Source organism: Chelonia mydas, chromosome 2, assembly GCF_015237465.2.
Source record: "Chelonia mydas isolate rCheMyd1 chromosome 2, rCheMyd1.pri.v2, whole genome shotgun sequence".
NCBI classification, from domain to species: domain Eukaryota; kingdom Metazoa; phylum Chordata; order Testudines; family Cheloniidae; genus Chelonia; species Chelonia mydas.
Window position 1 is genome coordinate 84,478,222 of NC_057850.1, and position 18,591 is coordinate 84,496,812.

At 39.4% G+C, this 18,591-nt stretch overlaps 1 protein-coding gene across 3 annotated transcripts in view; it reads left to right on the forward strand.

The window, feature by feature from the left end:
• LOC122464491 overlaps positions 1-5,446 on the forward strand; it is a 71,158-nt gene extending 65,712 nt beyond the window's left edge. For all 3 annotated transcript variants that reach the window (XM_043539836.1, XM_043539837.1, XM_043539834.1), the window contains exon 7: positions 2,042-5,446. In XM_043539836.1, the coding sequence (XP_043395771.1) occupies positions 2,042-2,680 (639 nt within the window). In that variant the 3' untranslated portion in view covers positions 2,681-5,446. The remainder of the gene's footprint in view (positions 1-2,041) is intronic.
• Positions 5,447-18,591: the final 13,145 nt, after the last annotated feature.

Genomic DNA, 18,591 nt, shown 5'->3' on the forward strand with positions numbered 1-18,591 from the left:
CCTGGGTGTGGGTTTTCCACCCCCCTGAGCGACATAGTTATCCCGGCATAAGTTCCTCATGTAGACTGAGCCTAAATTTGATAAAAGAAGTGATAAGAGAACATTAATAGCTCTTAGCCAAGGCTGTAGTAGACTCATCAATCTCTAGCTGGGCTAGGTGGCACTAGAGAGAGACAGAGATTTGGGGGCGGAGGTTTACACAATATTACAACATTATTTTTAATGCAGATGCTAGAAGTCTGTCCATGCTATTGTGCACACAAAAATACAAATTCTGCTTACAAATATAGACGAATGCCCAGTTATCCAGATTGCATGTATATTTTTGGTAACTGAATGCACAGAGGAAAAGTCTCAGAACTTTACTCCTCATGATGACTATGCACGCAGGTTTACATATATCTGTCCTTATTTTTGAATGACTGGCCTGTAATGTCTACTATATTAACAGAACGTTGAATTTGGAAGCTCTCTTTCTGACCTCTACTCCAGTACCAAAGTGACTTTGCGACTGTTTTTACAATTCGCATGACATTCCCGTGCTGCAGACTTTGCAAATTTTCTGCACTATAGCTACCATTAGCCGTAGACTTAGAAAGTAGACTGTGAAGAATTCTTTATTTTCACATACGTTGCACTCTCTTAATCTTAAGCATTTTCAGACTGCTGGGCTGAACAAAATTGGTACAGGGGAATTCACTTGGTGTTCTGCAAAGGGCTCCCAGGAGCCCTGTTAAAGTTTTCCCATTAGGCTGAAGGGAAATTTGGGATGATTTCTCTGCTTTTTACTAGTTCATCTAGCCTTCCCTCCTCTTCTGTGTAAGCACATGGACCCCTGACACACATGGTTTGTTATAGACTAAGGGCAAAAACTTTTGTGGGAGATCCTTGTTAAAATATTGACAGCATAATACTGAGTGAATTAGAACCTTTAGGGATAGCTTAACTGTAAAATTATTCAAACACTCTTAATTAGTTTCTGTAAAGGGCAACTAGCTTCATAATACTTGAATCCACTAATGCGGAGAATTGCAATGAAATTACTCAGACCATATTTTTACCAGTGGGGTTATGGGAGCTGTTGGTGAAAATGTGTTTTTTTTTTTTTTTTTAATTTTGACAACATTTAATTTACAAAGATCATTGAACATACTCCTAGATCACGATGGAATGGCAGTTATTAGTATGTGTCTGAAGAGAACATATTTGTTCTTTGAAGTGTTTTCATATATTGACATTTCCATTTATACATTGTGACTACTATAGTATTTAGCTGCCAAGATATCAATAGCGATAAGTAGTTCTGTAAGAGCTGGGGCTTTTGGTGTGTTTGTTTTCCTTTCTTTCAGTTTGCTGTAATAAGTTTGCTTTCACAATAGGTCATTGGGTTGAACCTTTTTTGCACTTTTTGCTTCTGGATAATGGGGAAAGAAACTATATGAGCTCTATTTGTAATCTGTCTCTAGCGTACAATTTACTTTCCATTGTAAGGTGTAAACACCAAGGAGGGAGATGAATTATTCAGTATGTGCAAGGTGGTAATGGGATGAAATTGACCAAAGGAAACTTTATGTGGAATAATAGAGAAACCTTCCTGAATGTGATGAAGGAGATACAACATCATTTGATAAATATTTAAAACTAAAGTGAGCAGGGCATTTAAAACTTATTGGGAGGTTGGAGTTGATCTAGTTTCTCTGCTTTTTTTGATTGCCCTAATGAAAATGACCCCATAATATCCTGTTTGAAAAAAAGTTACACATTTTTTGCTCAGCCAAAAATATTAAAAATAGTGATAAATCTTATTTTAGTCATGGCATCCATCTCTTTACACCTTGAAACCAAAAAACAGAATACATCTACTCCTCCCCCCCCCCTTAATTTAGTATTGTAAAAACCTGGCATGGGGAGGGGGAGAGGAACTATCTTGATTTTTATAGTGTATTAAAGTTTTAAATGTTTTTATGAAACTTAAAAAGTTTATTTAAAGACTAAAATCTTTCCTAAGTATGTAATGCTAAAATGCTTCCTTAATGTTTAGGGCTTCAGAAAGATTAGTTCGGATCTATATAAGGAATATGAAGACAGCCCTTTTGGCACAGAGGTCTTCAGTCAAATTGATCTTTGTGCCATGCATAAGAAGAAGCAGGAATCTGGTTACTATCACTGTGAGTGTTCAATTAATGTAGGTTCCAGCAGTGCAGAAGACAATAAGGAGCAAACGGTGAAGACTGAATACTTGGGCAAGATGGCCACTGAGGTTCCTCCAAATGGTGCTGCAAAGATGGAAACTGGAGACATTACTGCAGGCTGTAATTGTGCATCATGTGTAGCAAAAGACGATGACAAGCCATCTGAAAATATTGCTGAAGCGTCAGTCACAAATAAAGAGACAAAAATCGATGAGAAAGATGTACAGCCTGAAGCTAAGAATGAGACTTTCACTGCAGATGGAGAGGTCTGCTCAGAGTCAGCACCTGATCTCTTGCCAGTAAGCCCAGACACATTAAAGGGTGTGGATGAGAGACAAGAAAAAGCAAAACTTGCAGATGGTAACTTGCAAAGAGATGAGGCAACAGAAGTGGCATCCGATCAGCTAAACATTACAGCAAAAAGGACAAACTGTTCCAGTCCTCAGCAAGATGTAGATGTAACCATTATTGGTGATGCCAATCGATGAAGGAAAGCACTAGGGTACGATCCAGTTAGATTTGGATACTGTACAAAGATAGAGAAATGTTACTTATTCTGAATGCCATTTGGATGATTAATTACTTTTCAGCAGAAATTGAAACTCTTTTCTAAAGTATTCAACAAAAATCAGAAGTAGGACAAAGATTTCTACATGGGAAAATTGAGTGAATAAAACAGATTTTGGCATAAACCTAGAGCTCAATCCTGCAAATATTTAAGCTCCCTAGACATGTGCACTTTCAGAGACTAATATTATGAATACTCATGCGCTTGGGTCTGTGGGAATGGGTCCTTAAAAGTTGTGAATTCATGACTCCAAAAGAACCATTACACAAACAACCTTTGCTTTCATGCCCATACTTGGTGAATGATGTGAGTTTATAAAGTTTGAGATTTCTTTTGAGTGATAGCTATTTAGTGAGAAAATATTTTGCTTGAATAATAGAAATAGCTCATTTAAAATCTACACAGAAATTGAATCCTTGATTTTTGGCTTTAATATAGTGTTACACAAAGTAGTAATGCATAAACAAACAAAATCCATAACACATAGTATGTTTTTGTGAGATGCCTAATTTAGGGAGGAGTTGGTGCACAACTGTCTTTAAATCAAAAATATGGAGTTATTTGAGACTGAACTAAAATATATATTAATAAAGAATGCAGTAAAAGAATTCATAGAGAATTACTTTCTTCCTTGTAGAGATGAAGTATTTTTTGTTTTTCAATGTTACAAAAAGTTATTGGGCCAAATCCTGCTTGTCTTACTCATGCAAGCTGTCCTATTAAAATCAATGAGATAACTTGCATGAATAAGGTAATCCCCATTTTGCTCAGAGAAAGCGTGTTTGCTAGCTTACATTGGCATAGAGGGTTTAGAACCTAGTGGCAATGTTACACCAGTAGATGGCACTAATGGAAAAACAGATGTAACTGGTGAAACACCATGAAAATGAAAGGTCGCAGAATTTGCAAGTGGAGAAGTGCTACCCTGAAGATCTTTCTTTTGTACTTACCAGAGGACTAAAAACCCATAAAGGGCAGAAGTAAATGTTGAGAGGAAGGACAGTTGAAACATTTATAAAATACCATACTTCCCTAACCTGCTTTGAATGGTCATTTAATAGTCATGTTTGGTATCTTAAAAGCTCTAATTTTTTAGGAGTAAATTTATGCTATTTCAAGTAAATGTAGAGCACACACAGTTTCTGAAAAAATAGTTTCAAGCATATGGTGCTGGGAATCCCACACAGGGTATAGAAATCTTGAGGCAATTCAGTGCCTCTGAATTGATACATCTTAATGCAATGCTGTTTGAAAGTCTGTTAAACCTGTTACAGGACTTTCATACTGGTCACTCTCTAACATTTCCTGTAAGAAGAGGTTTGTAGGAAAAGAAGATCGGTTTGGTGTTTTTAAAAGTAGCCATTTTGCACTGTTTCAAGTCAGATGCACTGTGCTGAGTAAAGTACAGGTGAAGTATCTTGAGGCAGAAGGGACCAATCTCATCCCTGGTGTAACTCCACTGCATCTAGTGGAGTAATATCCAGGATGAATTTGGTCCAATCTTTAGGAATTTCTAGCTATTTCATTCACAGCTTCTGCCAGTAGGTGTCTCTGAAGTGTGATTATAGTGTACACTTCTAGTAGGAATGCAGTTGAAAAGGGTTGTTTTTTTAAGTAAAAGTAGGTGTAAGAAAAGGATGATTATTTTCATGGGTTTTAAGTTCTGGGTATCTTAAACTCTTATATTTTAAAGCCACATACATAGTTTGTGTCTTGGAAAATCCTTTTCAGAAGTATTTGCACTAAATGTGAAGCAGGCATTGAAAAACAATGAGATTCTTAATGATTCATACCTGAAAAGAGAAATGGTATAATCACACATCTTATTATGAAATTAAGTGGATTACACAAATTCCCCAGTTGAAACTATATATTTTTTTTACTACAGAAAATTCTAATTTTCTTCTTCTAGACAGATAGCCTAGCATAGCAAATGTGTGCTGAACCTGTGATCCTTCTGAAATATTTGCTTTTCTGATTGTATTGTACAGGTTTAGATTTAAGTTTTAATGCTGCTTTTGGTTTATTGAGACATTTGTGGAAGTATTACCTTATCTCTTAGCAATACTGTGCACTTATTTTGAGTAAACTGTTAAATACTATTTATTATGTTGTACAGCTACTGCTATTCTTGACAATTCAGAGCAGCTTTAAAGTATAAAATGTTTTGCATGTACAGTTTTCAACTCTTTTTGTCTTGGCAATCATGTCAAAACAAGTTTATGTAATGCTGTTCAAGTTTCCTCCCATTCTACAACCTGTGGTGAAAATATGCTATTACAAATGCTGATGTTGCTTGAAGTTTTTTGTTTTCACCGTGGGGATCCATGATGTTGTTCCCACCCCTATGTTTTCGATCCAAATTAATTGGAAACATGTTTGATTATTATACACTTATGTTTTGGGCAAGGCAGGTGGGAGACAGCTTCTAAAATGAAAGTAATTATGTACTGCAGAAACTGATGAATTATCCTGCTTTGTGGGAATTGTGTGAAAATTACATTGTGAAATCAAGGTCTTGATTTGACTCATTCTTTATGATCCATGTGTTTACTCCTCTATCTGTATCCGTAATACTTACGATGTTCCCTTCAAGGTCTCTGATCACCTATGTTTTCCCTTTGTGAACAATATCCTTTATAAGTACTGGTGGTTATATGGAGAATAAATACAATTGTCTAATTTGTTTTAATTGAATTTAGCATGACTTAAGGGGAAGAAGGTGGCTTGTGTGAAATATTGCCTGTTGGCTTTGTTTTCTGTTGAAGGAAAATTTTATATGCTGAATTATGCTAAAACTATAAGCAATCCCCCCGATGAGGTGGGAGGCAGCTTCTAACACACTGGTTGTTATATCTTCCCTTTCGTGGTGTTTGAGCCAGACTTGCCCAGCTTTCTCATGTTAGTAAGTTCAACTAACTGTTCTTTTAACAAAGATAAAATGATGGAGGGGAAGAGTCAAGACAAGAAAATAATTTGAAACCCGTGTAACTCTGGGTTTAAATGAAGAATCATAATTGAGAATATCTTTGGTAGTGTGAGGAATCCAAGATGGTCTTAAAAAGGGGGAGATTCTCTGCCTTCACACTCTTCATTCCAGTCAGGCACTGCAAAGGGAGCAGAGATTAGCCACAACACCCTTGCTGGGGAGTAGATCAGAATTCTAGCTGAAGAGCATAAATCCATAATTATTCATCGAGAACTTAGAATCCTCAAAATGCTTTATTTCAGTCAGGCTATTACATTGTTTTCACAAAACTGTTAGTGAAATTGTCCTAAAAAGGTAAACCCTGGGCTCCCTGGACAGGCATATGGTACATCTACACTGAAATAAAAGACCCATGGCACGGCCACAGAGGCCCAGGTCAGTTGACTTGGGCTCATGAGTCTTGGGCTCATGAGTCTTGGGCTGTGTAGACATTCGGGCTCGGGCTGAAGACCGAGCTCTGGGACCCTCCCCACTCATGGGGTCCGGAGCCTGAACATCTATACAGCAATTTTACAGCCCTGCAAGCCTGAGTCAGCTGACCCTTGCCTGCCGCTGGTGTTTAATTGCTGTGTGGGCATCCCCTACATCTCCCATGATGCACCACTTCCCCTCTTCCAAGAGAGGAGACCATGGTGCATCATGAGAGTAGTAATCTGACTAGGGAGCTTGGCCTGTAGATAGAAAAATAGGAGCTTGAGGGACCCAAACTACAATTCCCATACACCATACACCATAGCAGCATTTCAAATCAAAGTATTTTGGTATTCCAGTTTCTGCCAGAAATATAATATAAACGTTTTTCATGGAGGAAAAAAAATATTTATTTCACCAGCTCTACTGTAAAATATTTATTACTGATGGTGACATAGGAGCCTGAAACAATTCAGCCTGAAGGGGCACGGCTGCTAGTTAAAAAGTAGATCTATTAAAAAAAAATTAAATTTAGAATCTTCCACTCGTAAACTGACCAAAGTTCAACTTAAGGTCATTTGGAGACCATAAATATGCATTAAGATTCTGGCAAGAATAGATGTAGGCCTATTTCTGGCAGCCCTAGTTAAGTAGTTCTCTCTTCAAGTGTGCTACAGAACTGCCAATCCGGAGAGTTGAAAAATTAGGCAAATCTCCAAAAATTATGATATTGCTTTCAAAATGATGACATTTAAAATGAATACCTTTGGATGGGCTTTTTACTTTCCTTCTGAGTTTTGGGTCTTTATGTTCACATATTAAGGTTTGTCTTTGCAACCATGAGAGCTAGAAACTTTCTTTAAAAACAAACACACACCAAAAAATCTGCAATTCTCACCTAATATCAGGACTCCAGGAGCTGGGGCTTTTAAGAAAAACACCACATAGCATGAGGCTTGGCAACACTATTGCTAGTGGTTGGGGAATCCACTGACAGCAAGATCCAGAAGATTCTAGTGCCTGGAGCACCTGTGAGCATGTGGCGGACCTGTGCTGCTAACCTGTGAGCTGGTGATACACACAGTAAGCTACTAAGCATCTAAGACACCAGTGTACCACAACATTCTTACTGACACCCTGTAGAGGGGTTGGTTACGCTATTATAAGAACCAGCATTGAGAACTATCAGTTAGATGATCATTGGATTTATGCACTGCTGAGAGTAGGCAGCAGGGGCTAGATATTCAAGGCTGTGCCTAGAGAGTTGATATGAGTGTATCACTGTTACGTCGTTTGCGGGAATAAAAGAGCCTGCACAAAATGGGGTTGCTAAGCATGCATCCAGTGTCACAGACCGCAGCTAAAATTATGAAGGCTGGTGCAGTAAGGAAACTCTCACTATGCAGCCCAGTCACTCCTAAGCATTTAATGCATGGCATGAATAAAAGGGCAATGTAACATCAGACAAAAAGGGCACAGGTATCCACAGTGGCAGCAACTATGCAGATTACACAGAAGCAGCAGCAAGAGCAGGACATAGTGTTGTGTTCTACCCATCTACCCCAGGCTGGTCCTGATATCACAGCCATGACAGAAGGCGTGGCTGGTAAGAATTTGGCAAGTGTGACAGGCACAGAACACGAGCAGCTGATAATTCTGCAACATACTTGGTACTCGAAGGTGACCGGCACATGCTCCGTAGAAGCAAAGGGCAATCTGTGTAGTGCAATCCTGCCAACACAACTGGGGAAAGGAGCACACAAGCCACACCTTGCATGCTGCTTAAAAAGTTGAGACTTAGTGCCAGCATCTTATTGCCCATATTGTGTGCTGCCCTGTACGTTGATTGGCAGTCACTCTTGCATTACCTCAGTGCAGCAGCCTTGGTTCTTTCTGTGACAGATTTTTACTCCAGGTGCTTTGGGTCTCCCTTCTTCTGAGGCACTCCCACTGCTTTCATGAGTTCTGGATGTGTGGGCTCTCTTTATTTTGACTTTGTTGGTGTTACTGCTTTTTTCTGTAATTCTTGGCAGGTTCGTAGTACACCACCATTTCTGTCCTACTTCCTAATTGCCATGCTTATGCCTTTAAAACATTGCTATGATGGGAGCAGCCATTGCCTCATTACATATTCTAGGACACCTGTTTTAAACTCTTATGCATATGTTGCACCATATGTTATGCCACAGTTTCAAACAGTTCTCAGGATTTGGCTCAGTTACTGGCTGTGTGCAAAAACTGTGTATATCACTTGTGCATAAACATGATGATTTACACACACACGATCTCCCTTTAGCATGCAAATTTCAGCACAAATTATTTTTCCATTTGTAAACTAAATAGTGTGGAAAAATATGTGCACAGTTATTTAAATCACACCTCTGCACCTGCACAGGTTGTGATCTCTCTGAAAAGTTGGTCACTGATGTTTTCTGATCAGGTCTTGAATTCTCTGTGTGTTTGTACATCTCCTGGCACAATGGGGTCCCACACTTCACCGAGGTCTTTGGACACTAGTGTAATGCTACTACTAATAAGGTAGGATCAGGTGCTAAGGCCAGTTAACCATTAGCATTACTGGGGGGGTGATCAGGCACTTTGAATCCAAAAGGTATTTCAGTCAAACAGTTCTATGTAGCTTCTTTCACTGACAACATTTACAAATATAATTATACAAGCATTGCCAGAAGTGTGCGGGGGTTTTTAAGAGGATGAAAATATTCTACCTGCTGAGAGGTTTAGTTCAAAATTGTAAAAATGAATCATATTTATATATTTTGCAAAACGTACAAATTTGAAGCCTTTGCTGTCGAAGAGGCACTCTGCCCTGCTTATTTTTAAATCAGACAGGATTTGATTACCTGACTAGCAAAATATACGTTCTATAAATGTGCATGTGCGTAAACATGGAATAAATGATGAAGTGGTGTAGCATAGAGATTTTGCCAGCATGAGTGTGGCATAGGTGCATTATCACTAATGTTAAAGTCCTGAGTGAGTTGCCCTGGTCATTCCAAACTCATACTGATGAAAGCTTTTGACTGCACTATCATCTACACTGTTTGCTACCTATCTTATAGAAAACCTATTTTAAAAATGTTTAAAAACACCCTTTTTGTGTGTTGCCACAGAGCAAGGTCTGCCTCTGATCTTTATACAGGCTTTCATCGAACGTATCCCACTTAGGCCCTGGGCCTCCACTTTTCTCAAAGGGGAGCCACATGGCTCTGCTACTCCATGACTGCGTCCCTGGCTTCAGTACCTCTTTCCCACTGTGGCTCATCAGGTCCAAATGAGTTTCGGCTCCTGTGGGAGACTACCCTTTCGGAGCTATGCAACTAACAGCTGTTTGCAGTGACCCAGGACAAGACATTATTTATTAGACAACAGGAGTACAGTATTTAGGAACACTGGGTTAAAATATAATTATATATTCATTGCCAGAGGAAGATAAAGCAAACCTAAATGTATAACGTTCAACCCAAACTTCGAAGGAAGACTGCCTGGCAGCAGACCTTCCTCTGTGTCTCCCAGTCAGTCCCAGCCTGTCAGCTTTTCACTGTCTCGCCTGGGCAGCTTTTCCCAATTTACTCAATCCCCACTTATTTTTCTGAGCCCAGTCCTGTAATGGTTTATTGCTCTGTTTGATCTCCCTCTCTCCCATCACAGCTATATACCTGAGTGTTTGTGGAGATGCTCCTTACCTCGGCTCTTGTTTTACCGTTCCTGCTTGATTTCTTTAACAATCCCTTTTGATAAAATTCAGAGCAAGTAACCCACCATAAACCAACACAAAAGCATATACCATGTTCATAAAAATAATATACCTATTTCCCAGTTCATCACATGCACTACCTTTGTCTCCCTCCTCCTGAAAAGCCCGATGTCCTAATTACCAAGATTCCAACTCTTAAAATTGCTTTTCTGTACCTTAAATTCAACATGCTTTTAAGTCTGAAATCTCAAATCTTTCCAGAGCAACCTGGTAATCTCAAATCCCAGTAGGGTAAATCTTCTAGTCCCTGCAAGAATGAGGGATATTGGACTTTAAAACAATTACACTTTTAGAGAAATATTATTTAGCAAAACTGGGTCAGGGCTGAATCATACCCATCCTATGCTTTAGGCAGGGGTAGCTGTGAGGGAGAAAGAGGAAATGTTTTTCTAACAGGTTGATTTTTTTTTAATTAATTTTTTTTTGAATGGCAGCTGTTTGAAACTGTTCAGGGGGTTGTAGCATTAGAATAAGTCTTGAGGAAGTGCATGAGTGGGCCGTCAAATGTGTGAGATGAATGTATTTATCAGATGGCCTGGATGTCACCTCTATGCATCTGTGTGAGAGAATCTTTATGACCTCTTTCCCCCCCCATCCCCCCCCCACAAATGACCACATGCAACAAACCCAACTCCACGATACAGCTTTGGTGGGCAAATAATAACTCAATAATTTAAATACAAGCTTAAATATTATTACTTAAACTTTGCTGCCATGGTAAAAATAAAAAAAAAGAAAACTCTGAAGATGAGAATTGCAGAAGTACTAACTGTACTGGTTTCCTTCATTACTTTACTGACACGACAACAACAAAAAAAACCCTTATACTAGTGTCAGTTTTGTATCATTTCGGTTTTGGAGGTGTATAAACCTCGGTTCAGAAAGGTTTATAGCTTTAATTGACCCCTGGGCATGAAGGGTCAATTAACATGACATCTTCTCGTCATGGTTCCCCCCCGTTTCAGTGGAGAAGTGTGCTCAGCCATCTCCATCATCCCATCTTCCAGAGCCTGCAGAAGCCTTTCCAAGTTTGCCTGGGTGTGTCCTGTGTTTCAGAATGGAGACTGCCCTGGGAGAAACTGCACGCTGGCCCCACAGAAAATTGGCAGAAAAGATAGTACAGCCCTTACTCATGGTCGCTGAATTATTTAAAACACGCATTTGGCTAAAATGCCAGTGTGATTTTTATCTACAACTGTAAAGTTAAACAAGACACTCCACTGAAGAGTTTGGATACATAGCTAGAGTTGTTTGCCAGAAAACCTTGCCATTGAGAACTTTGTCTTTAAGTGTTGCCTGTATGAGAATTAACAGAACTGGCTGGTGAATCGTTACGCTGTATACGATGCTTATTTGAACAGAGACTAAACTAATTCAGTAGCGGAATGAAAAAATACAGCAAACATTTTATCTTAACATAGCTCTTCAACTGTAATGAATTAAAATGCATCGAATACTTTTGACTTTGGGCCACATCGTCCCTTTGGATCCACAATTAAGAATATGCAAAACAGAAGAAAGTTAGCCCTGAAACCCTAGTAATAATCCAGAAGAAAATGTCTGTTCCAGCATACGAGGCATGATGACTTGATCATAAGTCTCTCAGGGAAGGGGTGTGCACATGTAAAATCAGGGTGGGGTCGTGCATCTCATCCTCTGCACTAGATTCACCAATCAAAATGAGCAGAAAAAAGGCCTATCTACCTGAAGTAGTAGTATAACAATGGCTGTGCAGAAAACACACTGCAAAGACAATGCACCGTGACAATGGAGACAGTGCTAGGCAACAGGACAGGAAATACATCAACCCTCAATGATTAAGGAAGCACATTGGGGCTCTACTACCCCCAGCACAGAACTGCTTGCTAAGTATCCACAGCAAGTACATAGCATCACTCTCCGCCATTCCAAATACCTGTCCTCCTTTCTTCTCAGGCTCCTGTTTCCACTGCCGGTTTGTCTGTGATGACCCGTGGATACAATGAGATCTGTGACTGGGTTGCTGAGGTTACTGTCTAACCTCTTTAACTTATTTGTGCCTCCTCCTACCTTCCGTTGTTCTGAACACTCTCTCTCTCTCTCTTTTAAATGCCGTGTCAGGACAGTCATGTTACTCTCTCCCACTCTGCTGGCTTTTATCACCTTCTGAGTATCTTCTGGCACCTGCTAGTCCCAAATGACAGCTGATTAGAGTAGAGTAGGTTGATTGTAGATATGAAGGCATAATCAGAGGGATTTACCTGTGATGGAGAGTTTACAGTCTAAACAAAGACAAAGCGTGGGGAAAGAGGTACTACATACAAGCAAAGAGCTTAGCGTTAGGGATGGTGTTGTGTTGTCAGTCATGTCATATTTAATATCACATCGCAGTGATTCATGTAGTTCGTATATTGCAAACATTTCATTTTGAAAGGAGGGTGACTGAGATGCTTGGGGGTTGAAGTGGCAAAGAGGAAGGGATGGTTGGTGTAAGTGAAGGCAGTCGGGAAAAGGAGCCAGAAGGGGAGATGGAGGAGAGATGGAAGGGAAAAAAGGAGGGAGAGATGCATAAGGGGGAGAGAGATTGAGGCTGTGCTGCTGAATGGCTGCAAAGATAAGGCAAGGGTGGGATAAAGAGAGACTGACAACTGATAGCTATAGAGCAAAACAGAAAAATAAAGCAGAGTCCAAATTTCAGAGCTGAATGAAAATCAGGAGGCTGTGGAGGCCTCTCGTGGCTGCTGCTGCTTTTCCACATGAGGAGGGACAAGTATTTTGAGCAGATTGCTTTGGGCCCAGTTGAATAATAGGAAGAGTGGCTGAAAGGCCCTGACTTATCCTCTCTCCCTCCACCTCCCCCCCACACAGAGAAGCTGAAGCTGAGGCCATCTAGTTTGAGGAAGGAGCCCTGAGTGTCTGGGATTTTGATAGTCTGCTCCCTGTTAACTCCTCTCAACTGCTACTGGTGTTCCCAGTGTTGGGGCGAGAGGAGATGCTGTTGGATTCAATGCCAATGCAAGATCCCTCTGGCTCTGGGAGGGCAGAGCTATCGGTGGGATGCTGTTAAAGTTAATTTACGGTTTGCTTTGGCTTTTAGGAGAGCAGCAGTTGGGAGGCTTTAGTAGTGACGCAGAAGAAAAATGTTCATGCTGGAGCTGGCGGAAATTGCTTTTAGGTTGCAATTGAAGAACTAAACAAGAGATTGGTAGAATTTATGTAGGTGAAGTGTGTTGGAATTGGTCATTTAAAGTATAACTTGTTTAGCATGTCTGTGCTTTAGAATAATTGTTTTAGAGTATCATAGTTGAGGGTTCTGCTTAGGGAGTAAGAAGTGAAACGGGTTAACCATAAGTGGAAGTTTATTTGGAACTTTCTGGGACTTGCTTTAGTCCATACATGGACAGCAGTAAACTGGGAACTTATGGGAGTTTCCTAGAGAACCATGGGAGCTGTGGCTCCTATACACCCTTTTGAAGTGTTCCACAAGCCACTGCTTCAGGGGGCCATGCTGGGAACTGTGGCCATATGGCAACATGTATGCAATGATACCATATGAGCCTGGGTTGGCTAATTTGCCCCACCTCTCCAAAATGATGTCATAAAGGGAATTGGTATCTTGTAGCGTGAGTTGTTTCCATCTGTGTTTCTCCAGCATGCCCACAACAGAGCACCATAATTTTCATTCAAGCTTTCACTCTTTCGAGCTTTTCATTCATTAGTTCTTGTGATCCTTTAAAAATTATCTTTACTGCTGCTAATGTAATATTTAACCTATGTAGTGGCATTTGTGAATTTCAAATGCACCCATCACTAGGGTATCTAGGTATCAAATACAAAACTAGTCAACCCTTCTCCCCCCTCCCCCCCCCCCCCAAAAAAAAAAAAAAGACTGCAGTCTAAATAGGCTCATTTTCAGTCTCCTCTCCCATCCCACATGACCCAATTCCCTTAGAATATGCTGCCTTTGATTTTGGATTATGATTTGCTTGGCTGTTTAGAAACCTACATTACTAAAAGAAGGCCTACTTGAAAGGAGAGTCCAGCATAAATTCAATTAAACTAGCAATAGAAAAATAAAGAATTGTGCAACCAAATGTGCAAGGCTCCTAAGCATAGAAGTTAGATTTAGTTTTCCAAACCATTCTAGTCTGAGACTTGTGTGGTTACATAAACAGAGGAGGGATTAGCATTTAGGTCACCGAATGAGCCTTTAGAATTCTATTGCTTTCTTGAAGCATTCTATTTTTCTTCACTACAAGCCACAGCTACCAGTACTTTGTCCTAGTAAAGTGTTTAGTCATTTGACAAATAATTTTTTTGCTTGCAGTATTATTACCACAGAAAATTAATAACCTGTGTCAGGTTTAGACTACAAAGGAAAGTACATCCCTCCCTCCCGCAATTAAAACTTTGGAGTTAAACCAAAACTAATATACAAATTCTCTGGTACACTTAGTGTACCAAATAATTCTGTACCAGTGATTTCAGTGGGAGTTAGGCACCTAAATACCTTTGAGGATCTGGGTTTTAGCATCTTTCTGGCATGGTTCTCTCTGTTTCTTTGTCTCTTTGTGCCCCACTTTACAGCACTTTCCTACCTCACACGGATGTTTCCGGGATAAGTACATTAAAGACTGTGAGGTGCTCAAGTACTGCAATAATCGGAGCCATAGAAGTATCTTGGATATTAACAGCTGAGATCAAAGCATCTTATTTTAAAATGCCTTGGTGGTGTAAATCTGCTGAAGTAGAAGACATGCTATACTTTATACAACCCTAATAGTATTAAAATACATTTCAAGAATAAGGCCCCCACCTCTCCTACAGCCCCTGAAGGGCATCACACTGTGGTAAGTGGGCCTCACAAACCTTGTAGTTGGCCAGAGGGGGTTTCTCTTGGTGCAGGCACTGTGGAGTCTGTCTCTGGGATCCTTACACAGGCCTCTTCACAAGTCCTGATGAACATGGCATGCCAGTATCACTGGGAGCATCTTAGGGGCAGGGGGGAAGTCCCTGTAAGGTGCACTGCTATCATGCTTCTGAGCTGCGGAGCCCAGCCCAGAGAAGATGCTGCCAAAGTTGTTGTAAATTATAATTTTTTAAAAGACTGTTTAGCCAAGCTATTAAACTGTGTTCCTTTAAAAAGAGCTAATTTATCTAATATCAGCTTTGAAAGACTGTGCCTTTTCCATGGTTTTGAAAGGCGAGTTGCATTTCCTGTGTCTCCATCTTCTTCCCAGCAGGAGGTCTAGTTTAATGAAGTAGCAGCAAAATGTCAGCTGCCATCAGTGGCTTTGTACAGGTATTGAACCCACTGAACATTTGAAAACACTGGTTTCAATCGGCATAGAGGATGCAAGTCCCTCCGTTTTGTTTTCTCTACTGTCATTCAAATTCCCTATCCATACCCCTACAATAAACATGGCTACCTCCTATTTTTTCCAGCTGACATTAAAAAAACAAACAAAAAACCTACCCCCCCCAACCTAATTGTCTTTTATGTACTTAGACATTTCAGTAAAATAACTTGATAGTTCCTCCTTTTACTAACCACATCCTGGACTAATAGTTTCCATTCCTTTCAGCATCTGAGTTTATTTAGCCCAGAGAATAGGTATTACCTTCATAAAAAGGCTGAATGCACCAAAATCATCTAAATAATCCTAGTATATTCTTTCTTTCTTACTGTATTGAGCTTTAACTGCAAAGTTTAGTTTGGAATTGGACTCAAATTTTCTCAAAGTTCAGGAAGGGCTGGTTGGATTTGAGGTTCATTCTCACCAGAATGAAGAGGGGGAGAGTGTGAAGAGGAGAAAAGAAGAAAACCCCACAAGTAAGTATATCTAAGACAGCCTTCTCAGTACCAAAGCAGGAAAAAGAGCAGAAAGTTCCTGGGCCTAGATTCTCAACAGTGATTAGTGATTTTGCATGTCTCTATTTTGGGGTGCCCATTCCTTGAATATCTGGCCACTTTTAAATATCTCTAAGTGGGCACCCAAAATGTGAGGCACATTTTGAAAATCTTGGCCTTGAAGCCTATAAAGCACCTGGCCATGCAGACCTATTTACTTGAGAAGCACTGAGAAACTAGTGATGGGCACAATTTAACTAATAAAAAGGAACCCCTAAGATAGATAGATGTATAATTTTATATAAATATAAAATCCTCAAATACTTTCTATTAAGGTCTACTTGAATAAAATATTGAATTCACTTCAGCTATATTTGTACCCCTTTTGTGTTTGCTTTCTGGGAATACTCTATTGAATGAGTTTACTGGCCAGAATCTTTGCAGAAATAGTGAATTTTAAGAGACTATTCACAGAAATTGAATTTGAAACATGTACATATGAGTAGAGTAGTGCCCTAGCATCTGTCAAAGCAAGACTGATAGATAAAACAAGAAACTGAGTGATGCATAAAAGGGATAAGTCACACAAATCTCCATCAACATAATTTTCAGTGACATTATTCCCCATTCCACACTTCCTTGTTTCCTCTCCTGGGGCTGGTCCCCATCCTGCCCCTAGGGTTCACATCTGTTTCCTCTCTTTTGTCACTCAGCCTGTCATAAATATAAAGGGAAGGGTAAACCCCTTTAAAATCCCTCCTGGCCAGAGGAAAAATCCTCTCACCTGTAAAGGGTTAAGAAGCTAAAGGTAACCTCACTGGCACCTGACCAAAATGACCAATGAGGAGACAAGATACTTTCAAAAGCTGGGAGGAGGGAGAGGAACAAAGGGTCTGTGTCTCTCTGTCTGTATGCTGCTTTGCCGGGGATAGAACAGGAATGGAGTCTTAGAACTTTTAGTAAGTAATCTAGCTAGGTATGCGTTAGATTATGATTTCTTTAAATGACTGAGAAAAGAATTGTGCTGAATAGAATGACTATTTCTGTCTGTGTATCTTTTTTGTAACTTAAGGTTTTGCCTAGAAGGATGCTCTATGTTTTGAATCTAATTACCCTGTAAGGTACCTACCATCCTGATTTTACAGGGGTGATTCCTTTACTCCTATTTACTTCTATTTCTATTAAAAGTCTTCTTGTAAGAAAACGGAATGCTTTTTCATTGTTCTCAGATCCAAGGGTATGGGTCTGTGGTCACCTATGCAAATTGGTGAGGATTTTTACCAAACCTTTCCCAGGAAGTGGGGTGCAATGGTTGGGAGGATTTTGGGGGGAAAGACGTGTCCAAACTACGTTTCCCAGTAAACCCAGTTAGAGTTTGGTGGTGGCAGTGGTTATTCCAAGGACAAAAGATAAAATTAATTTGTACCTTGGGGAAGTTTTAACCTAAGCTGGTAAAAGTAAGCTTAGGAGGTTTTCATGCAGGTCCCCACATCTGTACCCTAGAGTTCAGAGTTGGGGAGGAACCTTGACACAGCCGTGAATGTGAGAGTTTTTCCAATGTACTTAAACATTACTAAGCTGAAGGTTTCAGCATTGGTAAAGTACATAGGAAGTTAACTTTTCCACTGCTGTTTTTTCTGTGGCTGAGGATTAATATAGGTCTCCTATCAGAGATTTTGTCTGCAAATGCTCTGTGCCTTGCTCACATCTCTGATTCATTGTTTGTTTGTTTTTTTTAAAGTTACAAAGTTTAGATGTAGTCTTTTGATTTTCTTTTGACAACCTTGAAGAAGCCGGAAACAAACTCAGCTGTTTCTGGAGAGAAAGTTTGTGAGCAGTTTCTCTTTCTCTCTTTCTTTGCATTTCTCTTTCTTTGCAGGTCTTTCTTTGAACTTGTTAGCTGTCAGACACTTCTGAGAACTTTTTATGTGTTTCAGTGAGGATGGGTGCATAACAGGGTCCGATTTTTGTTTTTGTTCTGTATTTTGTTACGCCGAAAGCCTGAGATATATTCTCTTCTGCTTTGCATTTTGAAATTAAAATAAATAACTGCTTGAGTCAAGTTAATAATGAAAGGTGTTAATTGGAGATCTATTTAAGATATGAGTAATCTTATCAAGAAAATTCATTTGTATTTATTTCCCCAATATGAACAAAATCCTCTGTTTATATATACTTGTTTAACAAGAAAAATGTTAAAATTAATAATAGAAATTCCTATCAAAAGTTCTCCTTCATACCTTAAGATCCATGATCCTAACAAACCGTGAAGATCATCATTATTGAACACACAAACTATGCCCTGTTAATACATTTTTTATAATGTAAAGATTCTTGCGACTGAGGCTAAAATGCATTGTTCTGAGTTTAATCCACATTGCTGCTGCTTCCATGCTGGCCTTGAAAATATACCTGTTTTTAAAACATTTGCTATGATAAGCAGTGCATGACACGAAATAGGGATAGTTTATATTAACATCCAGCTGCACAGATGTTTGTACACAAGCTATGACTTGCTGTTTGGGGTTACAGTTTGTGGACAGGATTGTTTAAAAAAACCACACAAACAATTACCTAACCAAAACGTTTCAGCAGAATAGTTTAACAAAGCCTGCATTATGTCTCTCACAACAGAACAGATGATGTATTAATAATTTTACCCAAATATCAGACAACATATGCGTCTGATGGAAAACTAGAAGAAAACTGATTAAAATGTATTGTCATGATATATATATATATATATATAATCACTCAACTAGATGTATTTTAAGCTAGTTTATATTAGAGGTATTCTGAAATGCTGAGCTATATGGTGGACTTCAA